This window comes from Giraffa tippelskirchi, chromosome 4, assembly GCF_054371585.1.
Source record: "Giraffa tippelskirchi isolate mGirTip1 chromosome 4, T2T-mGirTip1v1.2.pri, whole genome shotgun sequence".
Classification (NCBI taxonomy): domain Eukaryota; kingdom Metazoa; phylum Chordata; class Mammalia; order Artiodactyla; family Giraffidae; genus Giraffa; species Giraffa tippelskirchi.
In genome coordinates this window covers 169,269,137-169,296,733 of record NC_137278.1, presented here as the reverse complement: position 1 = coordinate 169,296,733, position 27,597 = coordinate 169,269,137, and the positions used below count along the sequence as shown (strand labels likewise).

The following is a 27,597-nucleotide window of genomic DNA, read 5'->3' as shown; positions in this document are numbered from 1 at the left end:
TCTCCTGCATTGGCAGGCAGGTTCTTTATCACTAGCGCCACCTGGGAAGCCCACTAGAATGTACCTAGTAGGACTTTTTTCTGTAGTGATTTTCAGGGACCCAAGCTCTAAGTGTGGCCTTTCAGATGCCTCCCTTGAGTATATTATTTATTGCTTCAGGGCAACTTATTCCCAAAACTTAACAGTTTCATGCCACATGCACTTTATTATCTCATAGTTTCTGAAAATTGGGAATCTGGGAGCAGCTTAGCTGGGGGTTGTGGCTCCAGGTCTCTCCTGAGGTTGCAGTTCAAGCTTCTGCTGGGGCTGCTTCAGCCAAAGGCTTGATCAGAGCTGGGGCATCTGTTTCTGAGCTGGCACACTGGCCTGGCTGGGGGCCTCTGAATCCCTCTTTTTATAAAGGAGTCACTGAGGACCAGAGAAGTTAAGTCACTTGTCCAAGATCACCCAGCTGGCCAGAGGAAGAGCTAGGGCTACCGTCCGGCTCTTCTGACTTCCAGGGCTTTACTTTTGTGCAGGCGAAGCCTGTGTTCCATGTTCTCCTCCCTCTGCCTTTTCCTCACCCTGGAGGAGTCATCAGTTCCAAGTCCGTGGGAGACTGGGGTAGTTGTGGGCAGAGCACTGCCTCTCCTTGTTCTGTAGAAGTGAGGGGCATGGTCCTCCTCAGAGAAAGTCGGAAACAGATTCTGTGGACACCCCTCCTCCTCTCCCAATAGAATCACAGCTAACGTCTGTGGAGTGTTTAACCAGAGACACTCCTCAGAGAGCTTTAGATAGAACGGTTCTTGAGATGGGGTCCCTAGACCGGCAGCATCAGCATCACCTGGATGGGGGAAATCCTCGGGCTCCTACAGAACCCCCTGAATGAGGAACTTGGGGGGTGGGACCCCACGCTCTGTGTTAACAAACCGCCCAGGGCTTCTGATGGATGTTAGAGTTTGAGGACCACTTATCCTCAGCAACTCCTTGAGGGTAAGCAGTATCATGTACCCATTTTACAGATGAGGAAGTTAAAGCTAGGGGACAATGCCCAGCTTCTCTTTGTGCTGTGTATGCAGTCAGTAACGTGAACAAGCATCAATTCAATCATGCACTTATGTGTCTGATCCCTTTGGTTATCCAATGGGGTATCTATTTTTATCTCCATTTTACAGGTGAGTCAGTGAGGTTCAGGGATATAAAGCAGCTGTTCCAAGAACACACAGTGACTTGTGTTGACATTGCAGCTCAAACCAAGCTCTCTCTACCCTTGATGGGTTTTCCTCACTAACTGGGGAAAAGGCCTCTGCAGCCAGCTGTGTGCCTCTCCCCAACTGCCATAACAGCATCTATCCTCTGGGAGGTCCCGCCTCCCCACCCCTGTCCCCAGCAGCTGCAGTCCAGGATCTGGTCCTAGCCTTGACTTTTCCCCTCGCATCACATGCCAGCATTTAAATAGGTTTCCCTCTCACTCCCACTCCCAAAGGCTCCCAGTTAGCAGAGGCTTTCACTGCATTGTGCCCCCCAGGCAGAATGCCCTGAAGGGAATACCTGAGCTTTTAGGTCTCTGCTAATGGTGTCAGTGGTGGAAGCAGGGCAAGCAGAGTGATGTTTACTTCTGCCCGGGCCACAGCTTGCCTGCCATCCCTTATTAGTTTGGTCCGAATTTCATTTGGGACAGTGGTTCTTCTCCTGCATGCATGTATGAGCAAACAGCCCTATGGGACTCTCTCCTGTTGGAGGGCAGTTCTCTCTCAGGTTATGAGAAGGCTGACATAGCTATGAATCCCTGCTGACTCTGGAGATTGGAGTGAGTGTTGCCCTGGTCTAGTAACTGTAGTGTCTTCTGCTGGAAGTTCATCTTGCATCCGCTTGGTCTCAGTGCTGCTGGCTGCTCTGGGGTGCAGGGACACTGAGCCTGTGGACATAGGAGCATCCGCAGTCTCTGATGGGCTTGTCTGGTTGACTGTATTTCTCCATCTTCACTTGACCTGGGGAACAAAGGCCGATTGACCTTTCTATCCTTTGAGCCCAGGACAGTGCCTGGCACATCAATCTCTCTAAAAGCATTCATGTCATGCCCGAATTCTTCCTGCAGGCCCCAAAGGTGGAAGTCACTTACTTGACCCCAGTGGCGTCAGGAATGAAGCCCAGTTCGCAAGCTCTGGCACTCTTAGCTGTGTCTCCAGGTGCAGCTCGCAGCATCGTATTGATGACTAAAGGGAGAAAGCAGGAAGCTTTCCTTATAAAAAATCTTGTGGTCCCTGTGTCTGAGAATTTTGTATAGTGCCTTAAAATTTATTTAAGTTAAAAAATTTTTTTTTATTTTGGCCGCACTGCATGGCTTGTGGAATCTTAGTTCCCTAACCAAGGACTGAACCCAGCCCTCAGCAGTAAAAACACTGAGTCCTAATCACTGGATCTCCAGGGAATGTCCCTTCCAATTTATACCTACAATTTATCCATTCTCATGTTTGTTATTTGGATGCCCTTCTGCCTTGCTTTGTCTTAGGTATCAGTGATAACATCTATGGATGCCCCAAAGTCATCAGAGGTCCCCTTCTAGCCCCCAGGATAAATGGGGTGCTGAAGAATAGTTACCAGAATTAGTCAGGTCCTGGCAAGAAACAGGGGGCACACTCACAAAAGGTGGGGAGGGGATTTAACACAGGGCCAGAGGCATGGGCAGGGTTCAGGGGAACCAGTGAGGGTTGTAAAGTTCCCAGGAGGGAGTCACCACAACCCCTGGGCCTGCGAGGGCAGGAGGAAGACTAGTGGAACCAGAACTAGAGGTAAAGAGGGAGAGGGGCTTTGGACTCCCACTGAGGTCTCCCATTCACCAAACTCAACCAGAAACCAGAGGCAGGAGGAACAGTTTGTTATTGTTGTTGTTGTTCAGTCACTGAGTCACGTCTGACTCTTTTCCACCCCGTGGGCCACAGCAAGCCAGGCTTCCCTGTCCTTCACTATCTCCCGGACTTTGCTCAAACTCATGTCCATTGACTCTGATGCTATCCAACCATCTCATCCTCTGTTGTCCCCTTCTCCTTTTGCCTTCAGTCTTTGCCAGCATCAGGGTCTTTTCCAATGAGTCAGCTCTTCCCATCATGTGGCCAAAGTATTGTAGCATCAGCATCAGTCCTTCCAATGAATATTCAGGACTGATTTCCTGTAGGACCGACTGGTTAGATCTCCTTGCAGTCCAAGGGACTCTCAAGAGTCTTCTGCAACACCACAGTTCAAAAGCATCAATTCTTCAGCACTCGGCTTCTTTATGGTCCAACTCTCACATCAGTACGTGACTACTGGAAAAACCATAGTTTTGACTGGATGGACCTTTGTCAGCAAAGTGATGTCTCTACTCTTTGATACACTTTCTAGGTTCATCATAGCTTTCCTTCCAAGGAGCAAGTGTCTTTTTATTTCATGGCTACGTTCACCATCTGCAGTGATTTTGGAGCTCAAGAAAATAAAATCTGTCACTGCTTCTACTTTTTCCCCTTCTGTTCACCATGAAGTGATGGGACCAGATTCCATGACCTTAGTTTTTTGAATGTTGAATTTTAAGCCAGCTTTTTCACTCTCCTCTTTCACTCACATCAAGAGTTCCTCGTAGCTTTCTGCCATAAGGATGGTGTCATCTGCATATCTGAGGTTGTTGATATTTCTCCTGGCAATCTTGATTCCAGCTTGTGCTTCATCTAGCCCAGCATTTTGCATGGTGTACTCTGCACATAAGTTAAATAAACAGGGTGACAGAAATCCAATTAATTCAGTCTAAAAAAGGTTCTCGGGGCACAAATCCAGTTGGAAAAGGGCAGTGAGTCCATGATCATACTATATTCAGACTTTCTGACCAATAAAGGCAAGTGTGATGTCTACCAAGTATAGGGGAGGAGTGGACAAGTGGTCACAGAATCTGATGCTAGACCCTTTCCTTTGAGGGGAGGAACATCCAGGTATCTGGGACCTCCTTTAAGCCACCACATTGAAAAACTTGAAACCTGGACTTCATAGCTTCAAAATGGAAAATTCCCTTAGTGAGGCCATGTATGCACCCCTGGTCCTTCAAGGAACCTTTGTCCCTGTCCCCACTCCTGCCTCAAGCCCCACCTCACTCCTGCCATTCTCTTCTGCACCCACAAAATTGGAAACCACCCCGAGCTCTTTCAGGTACTTGTTCGTGACACTCCAATTTTCTGCCTTCCTGGGTAGCAGGGCTCTGCGGTGGCGGCTGCAGATGATGAATTTATTCATGGTGGCAGGTGTACTGGATGAAACTAAAGAGATTGGGAAATTATGTAAAATGTTTGAGAATGTACGCGCTTGTGCTTACATTTAATGGGCCCATTTAAAAAAGTCCCTGAACCCTGAAGCCAAGACAAAGTTTGATATCTCGGAGGCCGGGTGTTTAAATATTTGCGATTCCAAAAAGCCTGATTCAGTGTGCATTTACCCATTCTTGTCCCCACCCTGGTTATACATCCCATGGGCAGGCATTTTCCTATTCATCTCCTTCACTATTCAAACAGTGACAGTTGCATCTGCCTTACAGACTTTGATTCTGAGTCTTTGGGAGATATTTTCCAGAGATAAGTGGGGCCGTCATTATTTTACAGGTGGGGAAGTTGAGATGTGCAGAAGTGAGATTGAAAAGGTGGCTTTGGTGTCCTGTGGAATCTGAGCCTCTCCTCACTGCCCCTCTCCTTCCTTAAAAAGGGTTTCCTAGAGACGGTGCTCTTGACCTTTTGTACATAGGGTGATTCTTTTGGGACCACCCTGTGCATTGTAGAATGCAGAGCAGCATCTCTGCCTCCATCCGTAGAATGCCAGGAGCCCTTCGCATCCCCAGGAATGAGAACCCAAAATGACTTCAGATATCGCCACATGTCATAGGGGAGGCAAAGGGGAGTGGATTACCCCCTATTGAGAACCACTGCCTTCTAGTAGAGTAGTTAAGGTCTTGGACATCTGAGAGTGTGAGTTAATTGGTGTGAGACAGGGCTGGGGCACAGGGTACATTTTTGAGATCTTTTGGGTGTTTCTGACACACCACCAGCAGGGTGAAGAATCTCTTATGCAGTATTCAAATGCTATCTCTCTCAGCCTGTTTCCTGATCTCTAATACTGAAACAGTAACCCTGTACTTGTCTCGTACAGCTTAAACCTGGCAATCTGTGTAAAGTGCTAAGTACTGTACCCACTATGTACTAATTTGCTCTATAAATGTTAGCTCTTAGCAGTGATTCTTCTCTTCTGTCTTCCCTCGTCTTCCTTCTTGGTCTCCCATATAAATGTGGAACAGGGATCCTGCTGCCCTGACTGTGGGGCGCTAGCTTGTGTATTGCATGTGGGGGCTGAACATGTCAGGGAGCCAAGGCCAGGGTAGATGGGTCAGGTAAGCAGGTAGGGCCTGATACACTGGGTGAAGTGGGAGTCTCCATAAGGGGGAGGGGCAGCTGCAGGGGTGAGAGGCTCTCAGAATCCTAGAGCTGTGGGTGAACCCATAATTTCTCAAAAGTGATGATCTGGAGGAAGCTGAGGTTCAGTACCTGGCACTGAGAGTAAGTGACCAGGGTGGAGTGAAGGTCATTAGAATTGAAAAGGTCTTGCAAGTGCATCCTAGACTCTTGGTTTGTTTATCCTGGATATAGTTAACCTTTTGGTGATGTCAGGAGACACGGGCTGACATAGGTCTGGGGAAGCCTGTTATGGGGGTGAGCAGCACATCAGAACTGCCCTGCAGCTAGAAATGGCTGGTGAGCAGAACGGGGAGTCTGGGAACCAAGCGCTACGAGGAAGGGCCATGCATGGTTCTGAAAATGAAGCAGTGCCTATCAAGACCCCTTCTTTGAATTTCAGTATTGGGTACCCAGGGGAACGTAAAAATCACAGGCAGCAGAGGGCAGCCAAGCCCAGGGGTAGCCCTGCCCAGTAGCCTGGAACTCTCACTTGAAGAGGGGTTATCTTCATTACCTGTAATTCATTCACTGCACACCAAGATGCCAAATCACCCCCGTTTCGGAAGCTCAGCTCTCGAGGGCCTTTCTTCTGTGATCAGACTGCAGTGTGCTGCATCTCTGTACTTGACATGGTTCCCTTCCATGACATCCTGCATGACGTGTGTCCTGACCATCATGTTACAGTCAGTCACCTGATGCTGAAGCTTTCCTGGGTCACCCGGGGTTAATGGGCATGCTGGGGCCCACGCTCTCAAGTGCTTCGGTGAGATGATCCATCCATGTCCCATTGATTCTGCCAGCCTTCAGTTCCCTGAATGGTATCCCAGCTGGGCCCATTGGTGTTTCTTGGTTCCCTTTGTCCTGTTATCAGATTGCCCCTGACCTGAGATGTCCTGTGAGAACATTTCCTGAGCTCTGAGCCACCACGTCTCCAACTGAGATCCCTGATTGTCAGTTCATACATTCAGGCGTATTTCTTTCTCCTCTCTTGTTACCAATTGTCATTGTCTCCAGGCTTAGGGGCACAGGACACACTGTTTGCCTATTCAAGCCAATTGCCATTTCTCTCGTCCCCAAAATGTAATTGAAAAGAGCCTTAATGGTTTCTAAATGATGATAGCTCCATAAACCGATTAAAAAGGCCTTAATAAAACTGTTTAGAGTTATTCTTCATAGCTGCTGCCAATGTTCCTTGTGTCCCAACCATCCCAACAAGAAATAGGGCACTTTCTCATGCTGTCAGAAGCACCAGGAAAATCCTTCTCCTCCATCTAATTGCTCCTCTGGTCTCTTCCCAGACAATCCACGTTGCTATTGTCTGTGCCGGATACAACGCCAGCCGGGATGTAGTCACCTTGGTGAAGTCTGTCCTGTTTCACAGGTAAGCGCGCCGGTCGTCCTTTGCAGGTTCTCGTGTGTAGCCGCCAGCCTGCGCCTTTCCTCCAGGAAGGGTTAAAGTAAGGCAACATTTCTCATCCATCATTTAAGCTGCCATGAAAATGTAATTACTGTCTGAAGCCCCGGGGAGATTATTGTGTTAATAATGTTTAACAGCAGGGTTGAGGTGCCCTGTCGCAATGTTGAGAATCGTAGCTCTGAGACCTCAAGGGACCTTCAAGGACGCTCTGAATGTGTTACTTCAGTTTCTTCATTGGTTTCCTCTGGTTGACAGTCATCAGACCTCTGTTTACACATCCCTGTTGACAGGTTGTGTTATGGACTGAATTGTGATCCCTTAAAATGTATTCTTGGGAATCCTTAACCCCAGTAACTCAAACTGAATTTAGAGTTAGGGTCTTTGAAGAGGTAATTCAATTAAAATGAGGTCATATGGGTAGGCCCTCACCCAGTGGGACTGGGGTCCTTATAAAGGAGGAGACAGGACAGAGGCACAGCCACTTGCAAGCCGAGAGAAACCTCAGAAGAAACCAACCCTGCTGACACTTTGATTTTGAATTTCTAGCCTTCAGAACTAGAGAAAATAAATTCCTGTTATTTAAGGCACCCAGTTTGTAGCATTTTGTTGGGGCAGCTCTAGCAAATTTATACAGATGCTTACTCTATGCCAATGTGGCCCAACCCACCTCCAGGTGTCTCTGACCCTTAGACAGTCCTGCTTCATGTGAAACTGAACTTTTCCAATCTGTGGATGGTGTGATGATGTTCTCTGGCACCAGTATATCGCCATGGAGACAGTCCTACGAAGGATGGATTCCTCTTCCACTGGAAGTGACCATCCTCTCCTGAGTCACCTCTTCTCCAAGTTAAACACCTGCCATTTACTTTTCCTTTTTCATGGGACTTTTCTTCTGTCCCTTCATTGTTTTGATGTATATCTAATTATATTCAGAGTATATCCAGAATTGGGTCTACAACTCCAGCTAAGGTCCTTGGTTCTGCCTTTACCTTCTTACCAAGGGTTTCGATGAAGCTTATCCATAGCTACAGCTACCAGTGTGGAAAGGTATCAGATATCCATGGCAGGATCCAGAAGGATCTTAGCAGTAGGAACAGGCATGAAAAGCTCCTAGAGTTTAAGTGAACAGAGATCAAAGTTTTATACCCACATCTGTCAAGAGCATAAACAGAGTTGGGAAAGATGGTGGACATCCAAGACCTACCCACCCTGAAGGAAACTGAGGTTCATCTTGTGTCTGCCTTCTCTTGCAGTCCCCCAGCCAGCCTGTCCATTACCGATGCCTCCAGGTTCTCCCTCCTTAATAATTTTGAGTTCCACCTCTTCCTGTGACTGTGACCCCACTGTGACTGTGACCCACTGTGACCCCACTTCATGTGACCCCACTGTGACTGGCGTAGTTCATGTCTCCATGGACTCGTACCTGTCCTTTCTGTCTCCCTCACCCATCCTCTGTGATGCCAGAATGTTGTTTCAGACATGCTGATCTGATTTCCTAAAACTTTTTCAGTAGCTTCTCCTTGTCCAGGATAGAGAATTGAAGCCTTTTGCTGTGGCAGATGGACCATCCAGGATCTGATGTCACTCTCAGCAGTGTTCTCATGCTCCTCCTCACTGTCTCCGGCAGCACTCGTCTGCTGGTAGCTCCACACCCTGTCCAAGATGCACCCTGCCTGTTGCTTCCTCTTACTGCTCTGTCTGTGCCTCGCTCCCCTCCTCCTCCACTCCAAGCTGGCAAACTCCCTTTATTCTTTAAGCCTTGCCTAGGCATCGTTTTTTTGTTTTTCTGATTTTTTTTTTTTGAATATAATTGCTTCACGATGTTATTTTGGTTTCTGCTATACAATGAAGTGGATCAACTACATGTATGCATATATCCCCTCCCTCTTGGACCTCCCTCCCAACCCCCCATCCCACCCCCAGGTCATCACAGAGCACCGAGCTGAGCTTCTTGTGCTTTATAGCAGCTTCCCACTAGCTATCTCGTTTACACATGGTAGTGTATATATGTCACTCCCAATTCATCCCATGCTCCCCATCCCTGACCATACCCCATGTCCACATGTCCATGCTCTACATCTGCATCTCTGTTCCTGCCCTGGAACTAGGTTCATCTGTATGATTCTTCTAGATTCCACATACATGCATTAATATACGATATTACTTTTTCTCTTTCTGACCTATTTCACTCTATATGACAGACTCTAGACCTATCCACATCTCTACAAATAACCCAGTTTCATTCCTTTTTCTGGCTGAGTAATATTCCATTGTGTATATATAATCTCATATCTTCTTTATCCATTCATCTGTCCATGGACACTTAGGTTGTTTCCATGTCCTGGCTATTCTAAATAGTGCTGCAGTGAACAAAGGGGTATGTGTATTTTTTTGAACTATGGTTTTCTCAGGGTATGTGCCTAGTAACCGGAAGCCCACCTGTACCTCTCAGACTGGGTCAGGGCTCCCCTTCTACCAGCCCATAAAGTCCTATGTATTTATTATTATGTTTATTACATTATATTTTCTTTATCTATACATATTATATCTTCTAGTAGAATCTGAGCCTTCTGGAGACAAGACACCATGCCTTGATTTTCCTGTTTTCTCAGTGTCTCAGCAAAGTACTATTTATATGCTCCATAAATGTTTCTTTATTTAATAAGTAAGCCTAGGAGCCTGCATTAATAAATAACCTAAAGACATATTTATTCAACCAGTTACCTATTAGCCCAGACTTTTGATTTCACTTCATATTCAGGCCACTATACAGCTCAGTGATTTCCAGCAGACCATTTCACTCGTTAGACTGGAGTTTTTATATCAGTTAGCTTATATCAGTTAGTTAGGAATCAGTTCGCCCCAAAACTTACTTGGTAAAAGATAACATTTATTTCTTAGCTTGGCTATTTGTACTGATCTCACCTGGCTGGTCCTTGATGGGCTGCCCTGTTCCTGCAGTCAGCTGGCAGGTTAACAAAACATCAGGTTGGCTGCCCTCCTGGATCAGGGAAGGGAGGTGGGAGCTACTGACAAATACATTACAGGGTCAGTTACCGCTGGGGGACTTGGGTCCTCCTGGTAGCTCTGTCCAATTGCAACTGTGCTTTCAGTTGTACATCTGAGGAGGAAATGGGAATGTGGAATAAAGAGGAGCCCTTTCCTACAACCCTGGTTTCTGTGCAGTTTTGGGGACTTGTGGTTCTGCAGCCTTAATCTGCCGCTTGAAACAAGCCATCATGTAGGCTAAACATTGAATTAGATGAGTGGTTCTCAGCCCCTGGTAGCTCAGACAGTAAAGCGTCTGCCTACAATGCGGGAGACCCGGGTTCAATCCCTGGGTTGGAAGATCCCTTGGAGAAGGAAATGGCAACCCACTCCAGTATTCTTGCCTGGGAAATCCCATGGACTGAGGAGCCTGGTAGGCTACAGTCCATGGGGTCACAAAGAGTCAGACACGGCTGAGCGACTTCACTTTCACTTTTCAGCCTTTACGTATTGGTATGGCCAAAAAGTTCATTTGGATTTTTAAACTTTTTGGCCAACTCAATATTTATCCCTTGTTTAAATAACTTGTTAAAGAACTCAGGTCCCTTGCTGGTTTGGAGAAAAAAAAAACCAACGCTCTTTAAAGAAGAGTATTTGCACGATTGGGCTCCCCAGGTGGTGCAGTGGTAAAGAATTCACCTGCCAATGCAGGAGACACAAGAGATGCAGGTTCAGTCTCTGGGTCAGGAAGATCCCCTGGAGTAGGAAATGGCAACTCGCTCCAGTATTCTTGCCTGGAAAATTCCATGGATAGAGGGGCCTGGCGGGCTACAGTCCATGGGGTTGCAAAGAGTCGGACACGGCTGAGCACAGCAGACATACATCATATGATTACAGATAGTTATGCTCTTTCTCAATTATGGCACATTTTAAGATCATAAAAACTTCTCGTGGTAGTATTGGGTGTAAGTACTATTTCAGCTACAATAATGTATATGTACAAACCTAAATAATTCCAGTAGTTGTTGAAATTGTGAGAATCCTATTGAGTATAAACTCTTCCTCCTACAGTAGCTGTAGCACAAAGATGTTCAATTTAGAAACAGCAGTAGTTTTATTATCAGCTGCCTATGGCAGGCCGTACTTTCATGGAGGCATGGAGATCTGAGAAGAAAGCAAATTCTCAGCATGTGATATGAAAATTCTGCACCCCACATCAGGGCCTGCTTGATCTCCTTGGACTGAGCAGCCAATTAAGTCCCTCCCACCCTTGGGATTCTACAGATGAGAATGATTCTGTGAATTGATATGCTGGTGATAATGATTTGAGATATCAAGACAAAAGGACTTTTGAAAGGCATTCCATTCAGGAAGTCCAGCTATAAATAGCTTCATTGCTTCTGAAGCACGTTATGAGGATTAACTAATACATGATTATAAAATACTTTGACAAATGGAGTACCTTCCTAATGTTAATAATATAATAATAGTGGTGCTGGATGCTTCTTTTGGCTTTCACTGTTAATTACAGTAATTAGATTTATTTTCCAGACAAGATTTTTAGCAAAATTTCATTTAGGGTTTGCTTTGTTACATCAAATCAATTTTTCTGCAGCATGCCTAATGATAGTGGACACACTGTATTTTAAAAGATAGGAAAGGAGTGCTATGGGCACAGTTCTTTTTTTTAAATTTCTTTTTAATATTTATTTGGCTGCATCAGGTCTTTGTTATGGCATGTGGGATCCTTAGTTGTGGTGCACAGGCTTAGTAGTTGCAGCCTGCGGGCTTAGTTGCCCTGCAGCACGTGGGATCTAGTTCCCCGACCAGGGATTGAACCCATATCCCCTGCATTGGAAGGCAGATTTTTAACCACTGGACAGACCACCAGGGAAGTTCCTGTTTGCACTCTTACATACTGATGCTGGCATTAAAAATTGTTATAATCTTTTAGAAAGAAAGTTCATAGTATTATTGCCCAAGACGTTTACCCTATATGACTACATTAAGGGATTCTGCCTTAAAGGGATAATCCTAACTATGGAGGAAAATTTTTTGTGAAATACTGCTTATAATCCTAAAAATTCTATTAATACTTAAACAATAAGTCTAAATAATGGAATATCCCTCTTATAGTAAACCATATTCTTAATTGGTTATAAAAAGTATGTTATAACATGGCTAAGTGATAGTTTATGATGTAAAGTAAGTGACAAGACAATTAAAAAACTCATACTTATCATCGTTCTACTATGTAAATACATGCACACATATGTGTCATGCATACACATACACATCTACATGGTTGACATACAGGGGGTGAAAGAGTAGCAAAAAATAAATGAAAAATGGAATGTTTGCATGTTGTGTTCGGAATGGAAGAAGTACAAATGATCTTAGTTTTGTTTTCTCTTTACATACATTTTTGGTCATCTCATTTTGCAACCTCTGTAATGAAGAATAAAAGTGGATGAGAAAAAATAAATATAAGATATATGTGAGCAAAGGTTTACCTCGTTGAAAATAAGACAATATTGAGTCTTTGTCACATGGATGGGAGACTATTTAAAGAAAAATTGGGGGAATGCCTGTAACTTCAATCCTGATTGCAAATAAACTGGGAGATATAGCTATTCTGTAAGGAAACTGAGCTTTTAGTGAGCAGAAAAAAAAAAATATTCTTAGTCACTAAGTGCTTACCTCCTGGGCAGAAAGGTGGACCAGCTTGTAAAAAGTTAATATTTGTTTGCTAGGAAGATCTATTTACTCGCTCACTCCATCACCCTGTTGGCAGGAGGAGGCTGGGTGGTTTGCCTTGCTTCTCATATCAAGCAACTTTTTTGTGTGTTTGTTTTTAAATTTGTGCCCCTCAAGAGCAGAAAGGATAAAACAGCATCTTCAAGATCAGTATTTGCCTCTAATTGTCTTGCTTATTCAGGCTTAAACTTGTTACAGAAGCAGTTTCCAGATTCTGCAGGGAGGAACCTAGGATTGAATAAAACAAAGAAACCAGAAGTAGGTTCTGATGTAGGTGTTTCTATCTGTGAGCTGGTGACCCAGGGAGGTCACTCTCCTCCTTGGAGCTTTGTTTTGTTCCCCAATCTCTCACAGAGCCCTGTTGTGAATATCAAAAGAGGTAGTCAATGTGAAACGCGTCTGTATTTTATTTATTTAACAAATAGAAGGGTAGTTCTCACTCTGTGTTAGGCTATGTTCTGAGTGTTTTTCAGATACCAATTCACTGAATGTTCATCTAATTCCATGAGGGGGTCTTACTGGTATCCCCATTTTACAGATGATGAAACTGAGGATCCATATGTGAAGTCGTGACTCAGGGTTACAGAGAGGAAGGGTGGGGCTGGGTTTGGACCCAGACAGTCTAGCTTCAGAGTCCGAGCTCTTGAAAAGTTACTGTTTTGAGTATGATTTGATTATTTTCACTCATCATTTTGGGTGACCACATAGACATTGTTACTATTCCTGTGATCCATTTCCATCTTTATCCCCCACCCAGGTGTATATTTTTGAGGTATTAAGTATAAATAGTGGGGTTTCTTTTTTGACTGCCTCATGAAGCACTTAGGATCTTAGTTCGCCAACCAGGGATCAAACTTGCATACCCTGCATTGGAAAGTGGAGTCTTAACCACTAGACCACTGGGGAAGTCCCTGGACTGGACATTAGTGTTCTAGTAAGACTTAAGAAATGCATGGGGGAACGAAAAGAAAATCTTCATGAGGCAGTAGAGACATTAATGATCATTTCACAATGTAGACATATATAAAAATACCACTTTAAATGTTTCATAGTATTTAATGTACTTTGGAAACACAAAGTATATAATGCATTTTAAATATACAAATTTTTATTTGTCAATTATACCTCAGTAAAGTTTGGGGGAAGAAAATAGCAAGGACATGTAATATCTTTGAACAGGTAAAAGATGTATGCTATATAGTCATGCATGTAAAACCAAAAAGAATGAATTCATATAGTTTAGGTCCCAAGGATAGGTCATTGTATTTGACTTTCATCCAAGCCATGTACAAGTGCATGCCCACAAATGGATGAGGAAACTGAGGCTCTGAGGTTAAATTCTGTGTTCAAGGTCACAGGTGAATAAGTGATGCTCCTGGGGTTCTACCCTTGGCTCTGGCCAACCTTGGAGTCCATGCTACTTTTACTACACCATGAGGTCTTTGATTTGCTCTGTTCTTCTCCCCTGGAGAGCTCCTCTGACATGATACTGAGGTGTCCTCGATTCTCCCCACATTATCAAGGCCACTTGTCCTCCCCCACACCAAGAGCTCACACCAAAAAACCCTCATTTGGGCTTCTGTGTTTTTCTGCAGTGAGTTCCATTAAATCTCTCAGTGTAATAGATTCACTGAGCATTCGAGTTGCTGTCACAGGCTCTTTCTTTTTCTAAAATTGCAATTCCATTGTAAACTTAATAATTAAGGATTATTCAACTCAGCTGTCCCTGTATATTTTAATAAAAAACAGACCTTGGGTTGCCTTATAGGGACTGTGGCACATTCCTGACAGAAATAAGAAAGGAAAAGCAGGGAGAAAGCTAGGGTTTAATCATCTTTGCCTCTTTGTATTACCATATTTATTGCATCCCAGCCTGGAACAGGGGAGCAGTTAAGGAAACCAGAGGCAGCAGGAGCATTGCTCATTATGAGCAAAATCTGCAGGCTCTGCTGAAGATGAAGCATGCACTTGCTTCCTTCTTTGTTAGGAAAGTGTGATCTGGTCTGAATTAGAAGAGACCTAATGTCTGGGTTGCTTGACCCCAATCAAGCTATGTGGGACCCATTGTATTTGAAGATGTGTACTCAAGCTGGCCCATTCAGGTAGAAGCCTTTTCCCATGGGCTTAAAGCATTGCTCCCAGAATGCCTGTGTAACTGGTGGACTGATACTAAAGGCTATTTTAGTTGTTTTATAGATACTGAATCATATATTAAGAAAATCATTCCTTTTGTGATTCTTCTGAATGAGCTCTTATTATCTTCAGTTGATGAAACTCATTTTGGCATAAATATGTTCTTAACATCTGTCTGACTCTCGCTAATCTCCCTCCAAACAACAGAGAATAGGATGGAGGCTCACGGCCTTTGGCTGGTTTGGAGATTTGTAGGCCTCTAGCATTAAAACAATTTTACCATCCTGAGTTAGGAACCAAATGCAAAATCAGTCTTGGGGATTTGGGAATGAAATATCACCTGTATTGCTGTTTGTCCTGAATTGTGAAATGTTCTTTGAACTGAGGGCACTTTTTTGTCCTCATGAGTTGGGGTTACTTATAATCTGAGCCAACCTGGACAACTGCTGGCTTTCCCACCTAGGCAGATCATTTCTTGTACAACACAGCTTCCTAAGACAGCTGAGTAGACCAGACCTCATTCCCTCTCCCAGACTCACAGGTTAGACTGTTACTTTCCATCTCAGGCCAGTGGAGAAGCATTGGGATGTAATTCACATACTATGAAATCCACTCTTTAAAAGTAGACAGTTTGGTGGTTTTTGGAACATTCAGAATTGTGCAACTATCCCCACCATCTAATATTATCAATGGCCCATTTTCAGCATCTCATAAAGAAACACCTGCCCGCCTAAACAGTCACTCCCCACTTTCCTCTCCCTCCATCCCCTGGCAACCACTAATCTTTCTGTTTATGTAGACTTGTTCATTCTGAACATTTATATCAATGGGACCTTATGCTGTTTTGTCTTCTTGTAACTGGCTTCTCCTATGTAGCATAATCTTTTCAAGGTTCATCCATGTTGTAGCATGTGCCAGTCCTTCGTTCCTTTTCATTGCCTAATAATGTTCCATTGTATGGATTTACTTCATTTTGTTTATTCATCACTTGGTGGCCATTTGGGTTGTTTCCGCTTCTTGACTGTTATAAATAATGTTAGTGTGGATGTTTGTGTTAAAGTTCTTGAAGGAACACATGTTTTCATATATTATTTGTTTATATCGGATTGGCCACAAATTGTTTAAGTGTTTCCAAAACATGTTACGGAAAAATCCCAATCAACCTTTTGTCCAACGCAATAGCCAGGAGTGGGATTTCTGGGTAAGTCAGCAATGGTAACTTTATGCTTCATGTTTTGAAAAGCCGCCAAACTGTTTTCCAGAGCAGCTACAGTCATTGTACTATCCCACAAGTAGCAGCTGAGGGTTCCAGTATCACTACATCCTTAATGACATTTGTTATTGGCTGTTATTTTTATTTTAGTCATTTTAGTGGGTTTCAGAGTGGTATCCCAGTTCTGATTTGCATTTCCCTACTGACTAGTGATGTTGAACATCTTTTCCTGTGCTTATTGGCCATTTGTATATCTTCTTTGAGAAATGACTGTTTAGGTCCTTTGCTCAGTTTCTAATCTGCTTACTTGTGTTTGTATTGAGCTGTAAAATATTTTTATATTATGGTTACAAGTCCCTTACCAGGCATATCTATGCCTTGTAGATATTTTCTCTCATTTGGTGGCCATCTTTTTCACTTTCTTGATGGTGTTTTTTGAAGCACAAAAGTTTTTAATCTTGACGAAGACGAGTTTTTCTTTTCTTTTGAGCTTTAGATGTCTTATGTTAGAAACCATCACCTAACCATAAATTAAACGATAATGCTCTCACATTTTCTTCCAAAGGCCTCTAAGCCAGACTTGCAGGTAATTGTGTCCACTCTGAGGGAATTTGGATCTCTTTGATAATTATTCATTTGTCCTTTTATTCCTTTTTTTTTTTGATAGACTATTACTGGATGAGTATATCTATAAGGAATTGTTTAAAAAATCTGAGGAAAAGATTATTTTTAATAAAATTTATTTTGTAGAACAGTTTTTGATTTACAAAGAAATTACAAAAGGAATAGCACAGATTTTCCAAAACCCTACAGCCCATTTCCCCTCTTATGACATCTTATGGTATATTTGTTATAATTAATGAACCAGTCCCTAGTGGCTCAGCAGGTAAATAATCTGTCTGCAGTGCAGGAGACACAGGAGACACAAGTTCGATCGCTGGGTTGGGAAGATTCCCTGGAGAAGGAAATGGCAACCCACTCCAGTATTCTTGTCTGGAAAATTCCTTGGACAGGGGGACCTGGTGAGCTACAGTCCATGGGTCCTAAAAAGAGTTAGACATGACTTAGCAACTGAACAACAACAACAGTTGTATCTTTCTTATATAATAATAAATGGTAGGCATCCAGACCACCAATGCTGGTTGGGTAGTTGTATTAGTGCTAACTTACAGACTTAGTTTCCCTTCCCTGGTGGCTCAGATGGTAAAGAATCTGTCTGCAATGCAGGAGACCCAGGTCCAATCTCTGGGTGGGGAAGATGCCCTGGAGAAGGAAATGGCAACCCACTCCTGTATTCTTGCCTGGGAAAATCCCATAGACAGAGGAGCCTGAAAGGCTGTAGACCATGGGGTCACAAAGAGTTGGACATGACTGAGCACATAAAACTCATTACATTGATATCTTATTATAACTAAAGTCCTGTCCTTTGTTTCAGATTTCTTTAATTTCTGCCTAAGTTCTTTTTTCTGTTCCAGAATCCCATCGAGGATATGATACTGCATTTAATCGCGTCTCCTCAGGCTCCTCTTTCTTGAGATAGCTAGGAGAAAGATTATTTACAAAATGTAGTTCCCAGTGCCAAGACTCCATCTAATAGGGAACAGTTGCAAAAATGTTTGTTTTGAGCCCTGAATTCAGTGGGAGGCGCTGAGAAAGGGCATCTGACACCATGGAATGTCTTCCTCGGAGCTCTGTTGTCTGAACTGAGAGCCGGAGGCTGGAAGCAGGAGGTGTGGTACCATGCAGGCAGCTGTGGACACCACTCCAGTGTGAACACAGCCTACGGGAAGGTGTGGCTAAGCCCTGACCTGACTCATGGCCAGGCACTTTCTAGGCACCGTGGTTGTGGAGAGAGTAGGCAAGAGAATAGATGCTTTGTGAAACAAGAGAATCTCTACCCTAGACAGCTCGCGTTCTACTGGAGGGTGGACATAGATCTGTAGATGTGTAGAGAGATTTCCAGCACTGCTAGTCACTGCTGGAAAGAAACCAAACGTGGCAGTGGGGTGAGGCATGATGGGTAGGGAGAAGGGCTTTGGATGGAGTGGTCATGGCAGACCTCTTTGAGGAGATGAGATTTCAGTGTATTCCTGAAGGAGACTTTGGTTTATTCCTGAGGAAGAATGCAGAAGAGGGGGAAAGCCCCGTAGAAATGCTGGCACCATCATCCTCTGAGAGCCTGTTCTTCTTACCCACGCTGTCCATCTTCTGCTTGGTAACCAGATTAACCTGCTGAATTACAGCTTCGGTCTGCTGCCTGCCGAGCCCTATAAACCTTATCTGGCTGTCTTTCACTTGGAGAATCGAATTCTGTTTTTAGGAATTAACACACTCTGGCCCATCCTGTTGTTAATACTCTCTCTCTCTTCTTTTCTTTCCTCCCCATTCCTAGCATACACTGGGCATTCAATAAACATTGTATGATCTGCTCAAATAAGACTGTAGTTCTTTCACAAACATACTATAACTTCTCCACCTCTGTTCTTTTCCTAATTCTGTTACATACTGCAGGATACGTTTCTCTCTCCTTCATCTTTTCTCATCCAAAGGTCCGGTTTACTTGCCACATTATCTGTGGAAACTTCCTAGGTTCTCCACTGCTGAGAAGCCATCTCTTTCATTCTCATTCTCCATGAACATGTGTGTTTGCCCTTTTGTAGCCGTTCTGTATGGTTGCACAGGTTGTTCACTGTCCAACTCCAGAAATCCCTTTACTCACCATCCAGGTCAGTGTCTTCACATGGCTACAGGGCAGGGGCGAGGGGCTGCTATTCCCAAACTTGCAGCTGTGTGTGCAGCCCAGTGTTATAGAGCCCTCATGTTCTAACATTTATGTGGTTATTTGTATTCTTTTTCTGTCTCTGCTACATTGATTGCTGCCTGAAGAGAGGACTCTGAGCTCATTCATCGCCTAAATCCCTATTCTGCCTTACTTGATGCTTGATAGCTCTTTGTTGGATGTTTATCCATTCAATGCATTTTTTGGTCTATGAGTGGAAGAACTAATTGAAAATACTTTATTTGAAAAGTGATGTAAAAGCAGTAGAGAAAATAACAGTTTCATAAGTTCATGTGGATAACAGTTCTGGTCCATTCAGGCAGCTGTAACAAAATAGCACAAACCAGGTGGCTCATAAACAACAGGAATTGATTTTTTTCTCCCAGTTCTGGAGGCTAGGAAGTCCAAGATCATGACACCAGCATGGCCTGGCTCTGGCAGGGACCAGCTTCCTAATCACAGACTGCAAACTTCCTTCTGTGTTCTCTTGTGTTAAAAAAGCCAAGGAGCCTCATTTGTAAGGGCACTAACCCCTTTCAGGAGGGCGCTGCCCAGTGACCTATTCACCTCCCAAAGGCCCCACCTCCTGGTACTCTCACCTGAGGGGTTAGGGTTCAACATAATGAATTTGGGGTGGGGGGGTCAATGAACATTCAAACCATACCAATTATTAACATATATTGAAATATTACCCACGTGCAAGGCATTTTGCTAAGCACTTAATATATATATCACATGTTACAGTTAGCCAATATATTGATACTGCTGTTTATTTACCATTATAGGGAAGCTTCTTATAGAGCTTCCAGCGAGGCTGAGGGCAGGCATGCCACTTGTTTCTGAGCATACATGGTTTAATGGGTGAGTTTGCTGTGTTCAGGCAGTGGGTACCGTGGAGAAGTTCAGGGGGGCTGATGGCTTCTTTGAGTCATTGATTCAGCTCAGCACCCTTGAGCACCTATTATGTGTTTGACAGATTGGCCTTGGATAATAACTTTCTTCAGATCTAGACTCATCTTCCCAGCTCCACTTGGCTTTGCTACCCTCACCTTAAGCTTGCTACATCCAATACCAGACCCATCATCTTCCTCCAGTGTGCCTTTCTTCCTGTATCCCCTGTCCTAGAGACATCACCACCAACCCAGGAAAACCCGCTGTTTTCCTCTTCCTCTCTCATGTCCTCATATCCGAGATCTCTTCTTCTGAAATCCCTCAAGATATGACTTCTTCGTTCTTTGTTGCTCTTCTCCAGACATGAAGTCAGGTTTTCATTTCACATTCATTGTTTTTATCGAACTCTTACTGCATCCAAGGCATGGAGCTCCATCCCGGGACTCTCTATTTCAGCAGCATTGGCGTCATCCTTCATCTTTCTAAGCACACAGTCAAGGAGGGATGCAGACAAGTAAACAGACAGTTACAGCCTAAGGATGGTACAGATGTTGAGAGGACTGTGTGGTAGGAAGGGCCCCTGACCTCGTCACGGGTCGTCAGGGAAGGATTCCAGGAGCATCTGATGGCCGACCTCAGAAGTGAAGGCTGGGTGAGAGAGAACCAGATGCTGAATGGGGACTGTGAAGGTGAGGGAGGAGGAAGGAGAGGACAGGACTGGAATATGTGAGAGCAAGGATGGTGGGTCTTACCACCATGTCCCCAGCATCCTGCTCATTGCTTGGTGAGTAGTAGGTGTTCGGTAAGTGTAGAATAAGCAAATGCATGAGGATTTCCTACCCAGTAAACCGCATATGCAAAGGCCTAGTTGGAAAGAGCATATGGGGGAAGGGAGAATTGAAAGACATTTATGTGTCTGAAACTTAGAACAGTGCTGGGGAGCCACTGTACTGGAGTTGAAAGCTGTGGGGCAGGTCATGTGACTCCTCCTGCTGAGCTGATGAAGTACAGACTGTTGATTGCACTGCTTACTATATACCTGCATCTCTCCCCTTCTCTGTTCCAACCCCCGAGTCCCTGCTAACCTTCCTGTCCCAACACACTCTCAACACCTGCTGGGCTCCATTCAGTCTCTTATTATTCTCCTTGGATCATGTCCCCTCTTCCTTTGCTTCCTTTGCCAAGGATAAAGCTTCCCCCAAAGCTTACGCATCCTTCTGACCCAGTCAGATTCGCCTTTCATTTTCTTTAGTCTTCTGGAACCTTCTATTCTACTGTATCTGCTATCACATTCCACCTCCTGTTTATATTTAATTGTGTTTATATTTAACTGTTTCTTTAAATAGTAAGAGCTCCTTGAGGTTAGGGCAGGGGGAACGAGGTCCTTTTCATCTTTACATTTCTCAGAGGTGTTCCTTCATTGCGATGCATACTCTTATTACTAGCACTATGGTATCTATGGTAGTAGTTCTGCTGGGTTGAACTACGGCTTTGTGCCTGGCAGTCCCTCAAGAAGGCATCTCCACTGTCTGTTGTTATTCCACCTATGTTTGTTGTTGAGTATTGTACTGCTTATCTCATCTAATTGACCCAGTAGCCCCAAGGGGATTCTTCATTGTGCACAGTGAAGAAGCAGTGCGAAGCTATAAGTGACATGTTCAAAGCCCTCCCTACTCCCCCATAGATGCTAGATCTGGGCTTCAGACCTATTTACATTTGAATCAGAAGCTTTGCCCTTGTGTGCTGCTGGTTTGTATTTTGGGTGCCTGCTCAGTATGACAGTGGGCCGACTGAGATGGAATGATAAAGACCTTAGAAATATTACATATGAGGGTGAGCTGATATTCAGTAACGGGAGCCCCAGGTGATGCCATTGTGGCTCCCTTGGGGGTGGGGATGGACACGGAGGGGAACAAGCAGAAGACAGGATTTAGTGCTATGCTGTGTGAGAAGTACTTGCCAGCTCCATACAGCCAGTCTAAAGACCTCATCCTCTGTCCACGTGCTTCACTGAGGCCAGTACATCCAGGTAGTAAAGATAAAGCATTGACCAAATTGTACACACGCTAAGATTTGTGGAAATACAGATGCCCTAATAGCAGGTATGGTGGTTGGCTTGCATTGAGTGTCACCAATGATTTTACCCTCTCCGGTCCTTGGAGTTACTGCGTCTCTGAAATCTTGAGGTTGGATGAGATGACCTCTCTCATTGTCATCTCTGACATCCTCCCAAGTAGGCACTGGTTAGGCAACATGCCTGGTTGACCTTCCCCGTTGCTGTTACAAATTGGTTGTGTGTGTGTGCTCTGTCACTTTAGTCGTGTCCAACTCTTTATGACCCTGTGGACTGTAACCCGCCAGGCTCCTCTGTCCATGGGATTTCCCAGGCAAGAATACTGGAGTGGGTAGCCATTCCCTTCTCTAGGGGATCCTCCCGACCCAGGGATTGAACCCACATCTGCTTTGCAGGAGGATTCTTTACCACTGAGCACTGGGGAACCCAAATATTACCAGTTGGTGAGAGTGGATTTTTTGTGGCTGGAATTCAAACGTCTTGGTTCTCCCTCCTGACTCCTCCTCTCACTGCCCACAGGCGGAACCCCCTGCATTTCCACCTCATCGCTGACTCCATTGCCGAGCAGATCCTGGCAACGCTCTTCCAGACCTGGATGGTACCTGCGGTGCGTGTAGACTTCTACAACGCTGATGAGCTCAAGGTACTGGCGGGAAGGGGGTCATGCTTTTCTCGGGAAGGGGGTCATGCTTTTCTTGTTTATGGTTTAGTAGACAGAAGCAAAGGCAGAAATCTCAACTCCCAACTGGAAACATCCAGGTGTACCTGAGGGTTTTTGCCACTTGAAACTGATTTGATTATCTGAAGCATTAAAGTAACCACCTCTTTAGCACAGGATACTTGTTGGTCTATGCAATTCTGACCACCAAGCCTTTCTGTGGAGGCTGGAGGCCTCTGGCCTGGTTGTATCTAAAGGAGGCCCGTGGTGGCTGATATCTAGAGAATTCGATTACCTGGTCAGGTCAGCACTGAACTCAGAGTGTGATGGGACTAGGTTTGAACTTGTGTATGGTCATTTACTGGTCATAAGACACAAAGTAAATAAGTTATACCTTTGCTGGGTCTGATTTTTCATGAGTAGAAATGTGATTATAACACCAACCTTGTGGAGTAATGGCTCAAATGAGAGAATATATGTGAGTGCACTTTAAAAGACTATGCTGAATGGGGACTTCGCTAGCAGTCTATTGGCTTAGACTCGGCGCTTCCACTGCAGGGGCCACAGGTTTGATCCCCGGTTGAGGAACTAAGATCCCTCATGCCATGTGGCACAGCTAAATAACCCCCACAAGGTAAGGCTGAATAAATATTAAGGATTATGTTGGGCCAGAAGGTTTCGACCAAATGAAGATCATTTGGCCATATCATTACCTTGCTTGAAATCCTGCCATGGTACCACGTGGTCTGTGTCAAGCTTGAGTTTTGCAGTCTGATTAAAATGCCCTTCATATTCTGGCTCTAGACTCTTCTTTCAGTCTCGTCTCTGGCCATTCCTGCAAATTCACTTATTACTTAGCTCTAAGAAACCACCTCTGGGCTCTCTGCCCTCCTTCCTGTGTTTGAGCCTTTTCTTCTATCTGACATGCCCTGCCAGCTACCTAGTCACCACTCCACCACTCATCCTTCAGGACTCAGCTCCATGGTCACCTCCTCTGAGATCTTTCTGTGACTCCCTCAGGAAAGAGGAAGATCTTTTCTGTTCACTTGTCCAACTACTGCTTTAGTTTAGAACCTTCTTAATGGGGGACGGGGCTGGGAACACATCTTGTTCTTTTCTGTATTTCTGGCGCATTGGTTGGTACCCTGTGCTGCTAGTGGATTTTACAAATTGCTGTTATTAATGGAACACGTAACTTTGCAGAAATTGTGGCTGCTCCATCTCCAGTCACCTTGGGAAGGACTAAACACCTAGGCATGAGGCTGATTTTAGCAAATTGCTTGTTCTAAACCTCATAAAACCATTATCTTTTCATTTCAGAGCCATAACATTTTAAATAGATCACTGAGATGCCGGCCAGAGTTTCTGATTTTCCCATATTTTGGGCTCTGAGGTTGATCGAGATGTTGAGAATTTAGCATTTGGGGATTGTCGTGGCAATTTGTGTGCCATTCCAATCTATTTTGAGCTAAAATTGATTAACACTCTTAAAAAGGGAAAAACAAAATTTAGCAAATTGCTGCACTAATTAAGGTGAAAGCAAGCCACTCTATCTCCCAGGGTCTGAGCACCAACACCATGGGGAAGAGCTATGGGAGGGGAGGAGCTGTGTCTGGCACAGAAGGCTTCTTCTTCTTTCTTAGTGTGGTTCCAAGTCTGTGCTCTGTGTAAGCCTGGACCCTCCTGCTTTTTAAGAGAACACGGAGTGGTCGAAAAAAACCCAACTTCATATCCCATCTTGCCACTAAAGAGCTGTCTGACTTGGGTTTGAGCCGTGAAAGTGAAAAGTAAAAGTGTTAGTCAATCAGTTGTGTCCGACTCTTTGCAACCCCATGGACTAATATAACCCTGCCAGGCTCCTCTGTCCATGGAATTCTCCAGGCAAGAATATTGGAGTGGGTAACCATCCCCTTCTCCAGGGGATCTTCCCGACTCAGGTATCAAACCCCGGCTTCCCATATCACGGGCAGATTCTTTACCTCTGAGCCAAATGGGTAGGACGCTGCAAGACACAGAGAAAGATACTGGATTAAATAAGATAACTCACGTGAAGGCCCGGCAGTGCCTGAGATGCAGCAGGTTCTTGACAGTCCCTTATTGCCCTTTGTAGCCATGGCAATGTAGGATTAAAATGCTCTTAATTGTATGGCCTGCAGGAAAATCCCCGGGCCATTGGGAAGGTTGAAAGGTAACACACTGTGGCCTGTAACCTGCCCCTGGGAACCCCAAGACTTTCTTAGGGTCCTGGAAGAAAGGAGGCAGGTGAGATTGGGAAAGACTGGAGTTCTGACTCCATCATGCCCACATGAATCCAAGTTGTTTTTTTTTTTTTTTTGGCCGCACTGGGTCTTTGTTGTTTCGTTGCTTTCTCCAGTTGCAGTGAGCAGGGGCGACTCTTTGTTGGGGTGCATGGGCTTCTCATTGTGGTTGCTTCTCTTGTTATGGAGCATGGGCTCTAGAGTGTGGGCTCCATAGTTGTAGCACAAGGGCTTAGCTGCTCCATGGCAGGTGGAATCTTCCCGGCCTGGAGATCAACCCATGTCCCCTACATTGGGAGGCAGATTCTTAACCACTAGACCACTAGGGAAGCCTGCACACCGGATTTTTATCCATTTGAAGACTGCATGGCTTAAAAAATAAGAATTAAAAAGAAAATCGCCACATGATGTATTCTGAAGGATATGGTCTCCAGAATCCTTCCCTTGACCGTGTCTTCTACTGATGACTGCAATGCAAAGTCCCTCCCACCTGCATTTTATTTCCTTACCACTTAAACATCTATCACCCACAGTCCTGTATCCCATGAGGCAAGTTGTCAGAATCTGGTAAGGACAATGAGTATGAGACATTTTGTAAAATGTAATTTTTCCATAATTCATGAGAATGGTCATAATAATTTATGCATAATTCTGCTCAACAAACCTTAATTATGATCTGCCCATTATCCTGGCCTGAGCCTTCCTCGCATCTAGCACCACCATCTACTTAGCTGCTCATCCAGAACTAAGAGTCTGCCTTCAGCAGGTCCCCTTCCCTCCCTCTGTATCTGGCCATTCGAGGTCCAAGCTTGTCTCCATCTCTCCTGACATTCTCATAGTCTAAGCACGTGAGATTTTTCCCCAGACAAGTCTCTTTCCTTCTTATCTGCCTACATCTCCTTCACTAAATCTATTCTTCATCAGTAACATAAATCAGCTTTCCCATAGGAAAGCCCAACCACACCATCCCTGTCCTCTGTGTAAAACCTTTGATGGTTTCCTGGTGCTTTTAGGATGGAGAGTACAGTCCTTAACTGAGTTGTGTTTCTGCTCCTGCCTCCTTCCAACTTCTTCTTGTATTTTTAGCACCACTGCTCACCTGCTGAATTTTCCAGGCTACTCTGCTCCTTCCCTGCTGCTGGGGGCCTTTGCACAAGTTATTTCTTCTGTCTGTTGTATTTGGAGTCTGTCCTTTCCCCATCGCTAATTAATTCCCCATTATTTTGCTGAAGCTCTATGTACTTGAGGAAACCTTCTCTGCTTTCATCATCTCATAGGGGTTTCTTTGTTATATCTTCTTGAGGATCACATACATTTCTTCCATGAACTCAACACTGAGTGTAAACTTTCATGCCTTTGTGTGATGAGCTGGTAAATGTCTACCTTCCCTCAAATGTAGGGTCCAAAAGAGCTGGGCTTCTGCTTTTTATCACTCTTATATCCCTACCACCTGGCATGATGCCTGGCCTATGAAAATGTTTGCTAAATGAATACACAATAAACTCAGTGCTGGGTGCCTAAGAGACAGACACAAAGTCATTAGGAAAGGATTTCAGTTTTGTTTTGTTTTGTTTTTAATTGGAGTATAGTTGATTTGGAATGTTGTGTTAATTTCTGCTGTACAGCAAAGTAATTCAATTATGTGTGTATGTGTGTGTATGTACCTGTGTATTGAAGTAGGAAATGGCAACTCATTCCAGTATTCTTGCCTGGAAAATTAGGCAGGCAAAATTAGGCTCCTCCTCCTAGGACAGAGGAGCCTGGCAGGCTACAGTTCTTGGGTTTGCAAAGAGTCAGATGCAACTGAGCATATATTTATATATATATATATGCATTTTTTTATATTCTTTTCCATTATGGTTTATCATAGGATATTGAATATAGTTCCCTGTGGTTTGCAGTAGAATCCTGTGATTTATCCATTCTCTATACATAAAATAGTTTGCATCTGATCCCGAACTCCCAATCTGTCCCTCCCCCAACCCACTCCCTCTTGGCAACCAGTCTGTTCTCTATGTCTGTAATTCTGTTTCTGTTTCATACATATGTTCATTTGTGTCATACTTTAGATTCCACATATAAGTGATATTTAATGTCTATTTGTCTGACTAACTTACTGTGATAATCTAGTTGCCTTGATGTTGCTGCAAATGGAATCATTGTCCTCTTTATGGCTGAGTAGTATTCCATTGTGTATATGTACCACATCTTTATCCATTCATCTGTCAATGGACATTAGATTGAGGAAGGAGTCCTGGATCACTGTCAGGACTTAGCACATTCCTGAGGCCCGTTGTACCTCAGGGCACTGGCAGACAGCCAGGTGTTTGTCTACCAGTGACCCTGCCATAGCGTAGATAAAACAGCTCCATCTGTACCAACCCACCTTAATCCTGAGAGCAGCCGTGGGGCAGATGTCTTTCCATGACAGGTAAACCAGAAAGGGGATGTATTGAAACACCGGGAATATAATGTTAGAGGGGGACAGATGATGACTTGAAATCATGCTGATTCTGCACTTGCATCCAGGAAACATGTCAGATGGTACCCACAGCAGACGCATAAGATGGCCTCCCCCGATATGGCTGAGAAATCATCTTATATGGCTGTTGGAAATGACATTTCTCAGAAGTACTCCTGTGGGGCCCTTATTCTGTTGGTTAGCGCTGGAGAATGGACAAATAGGGGAAAGGAAGTTATGAAGGATCAGTGCATGATTAAAAACAAGCTGTGAGAAATTCGCGTTGGACTGGTACGCTTCTCTCCGTAATGACCAGTTAGTGCGGGTTTGCAAACAGTGATCGCTCAGCATGCTCGTCCCTGTGGCCTGTGAAACACTCATTGGTCTTTCTGATGTTTTTTGTGGTCCATTCATTTCCAGCTTTCTAGTTCCCAGATCCACAGGCTCCCAGGACTGAGTGCCTCCACATCCACCCAGGACACAAAGCCCCTGTCACCAGGGGAGGGAGCAGCAGGATGAGGACCATG

At 44.4% G+C, this 27,597-nt stretch overlaps 1 protein-coding gene and 1 long non-coding RNA gene across 6 annotated transcripts in view; one reads left to right on the top strand and one right to left on the bottom strand.

The window, feature by feature from the left end:
- The window catches only part of LARGE1 (LARGE xylosyl- and glucuronyltransferase 1), a 607,716-nt gene that overhangs the window by 289,348 nt on the left and 290,771 nt on the right, over positions 1 to 27,597 (top strand). For all 5 annotated transcript variants that reach the window (XM_081591375.1, XM_081591376.1, XM_081591374.1 and 2 more), the window contains 2 exons: positions 6,740 to 6,822; positions 22,213 to 22,336. In XM_081591375.1, coding sequence (XP_081447501.1) covers positions 6,740 to 6,822; positions 22,213 to 22,336 — 207 coding nt within the window. The remainder of the gene's footprint in view (positions 1 to 6,739; positions 6,823 to 22,212; positions 22,337 to 27,597) is intronic.
- LOC145545946 (uncharacterized) lies at positions 2,843 to 8,185 on the bottom strand. The gene is made up of 3 exons (XR_014082356.1): positions 8,063 to 8,185; positions 5,956 to 7,968; positions 2,843 to 3,707 (listed from the first exon to the last, which is right to left on the bottom strand). It is a non-coding gene; the product is annotated as an uncharacterized LOC145545946 (long non-coding RNA).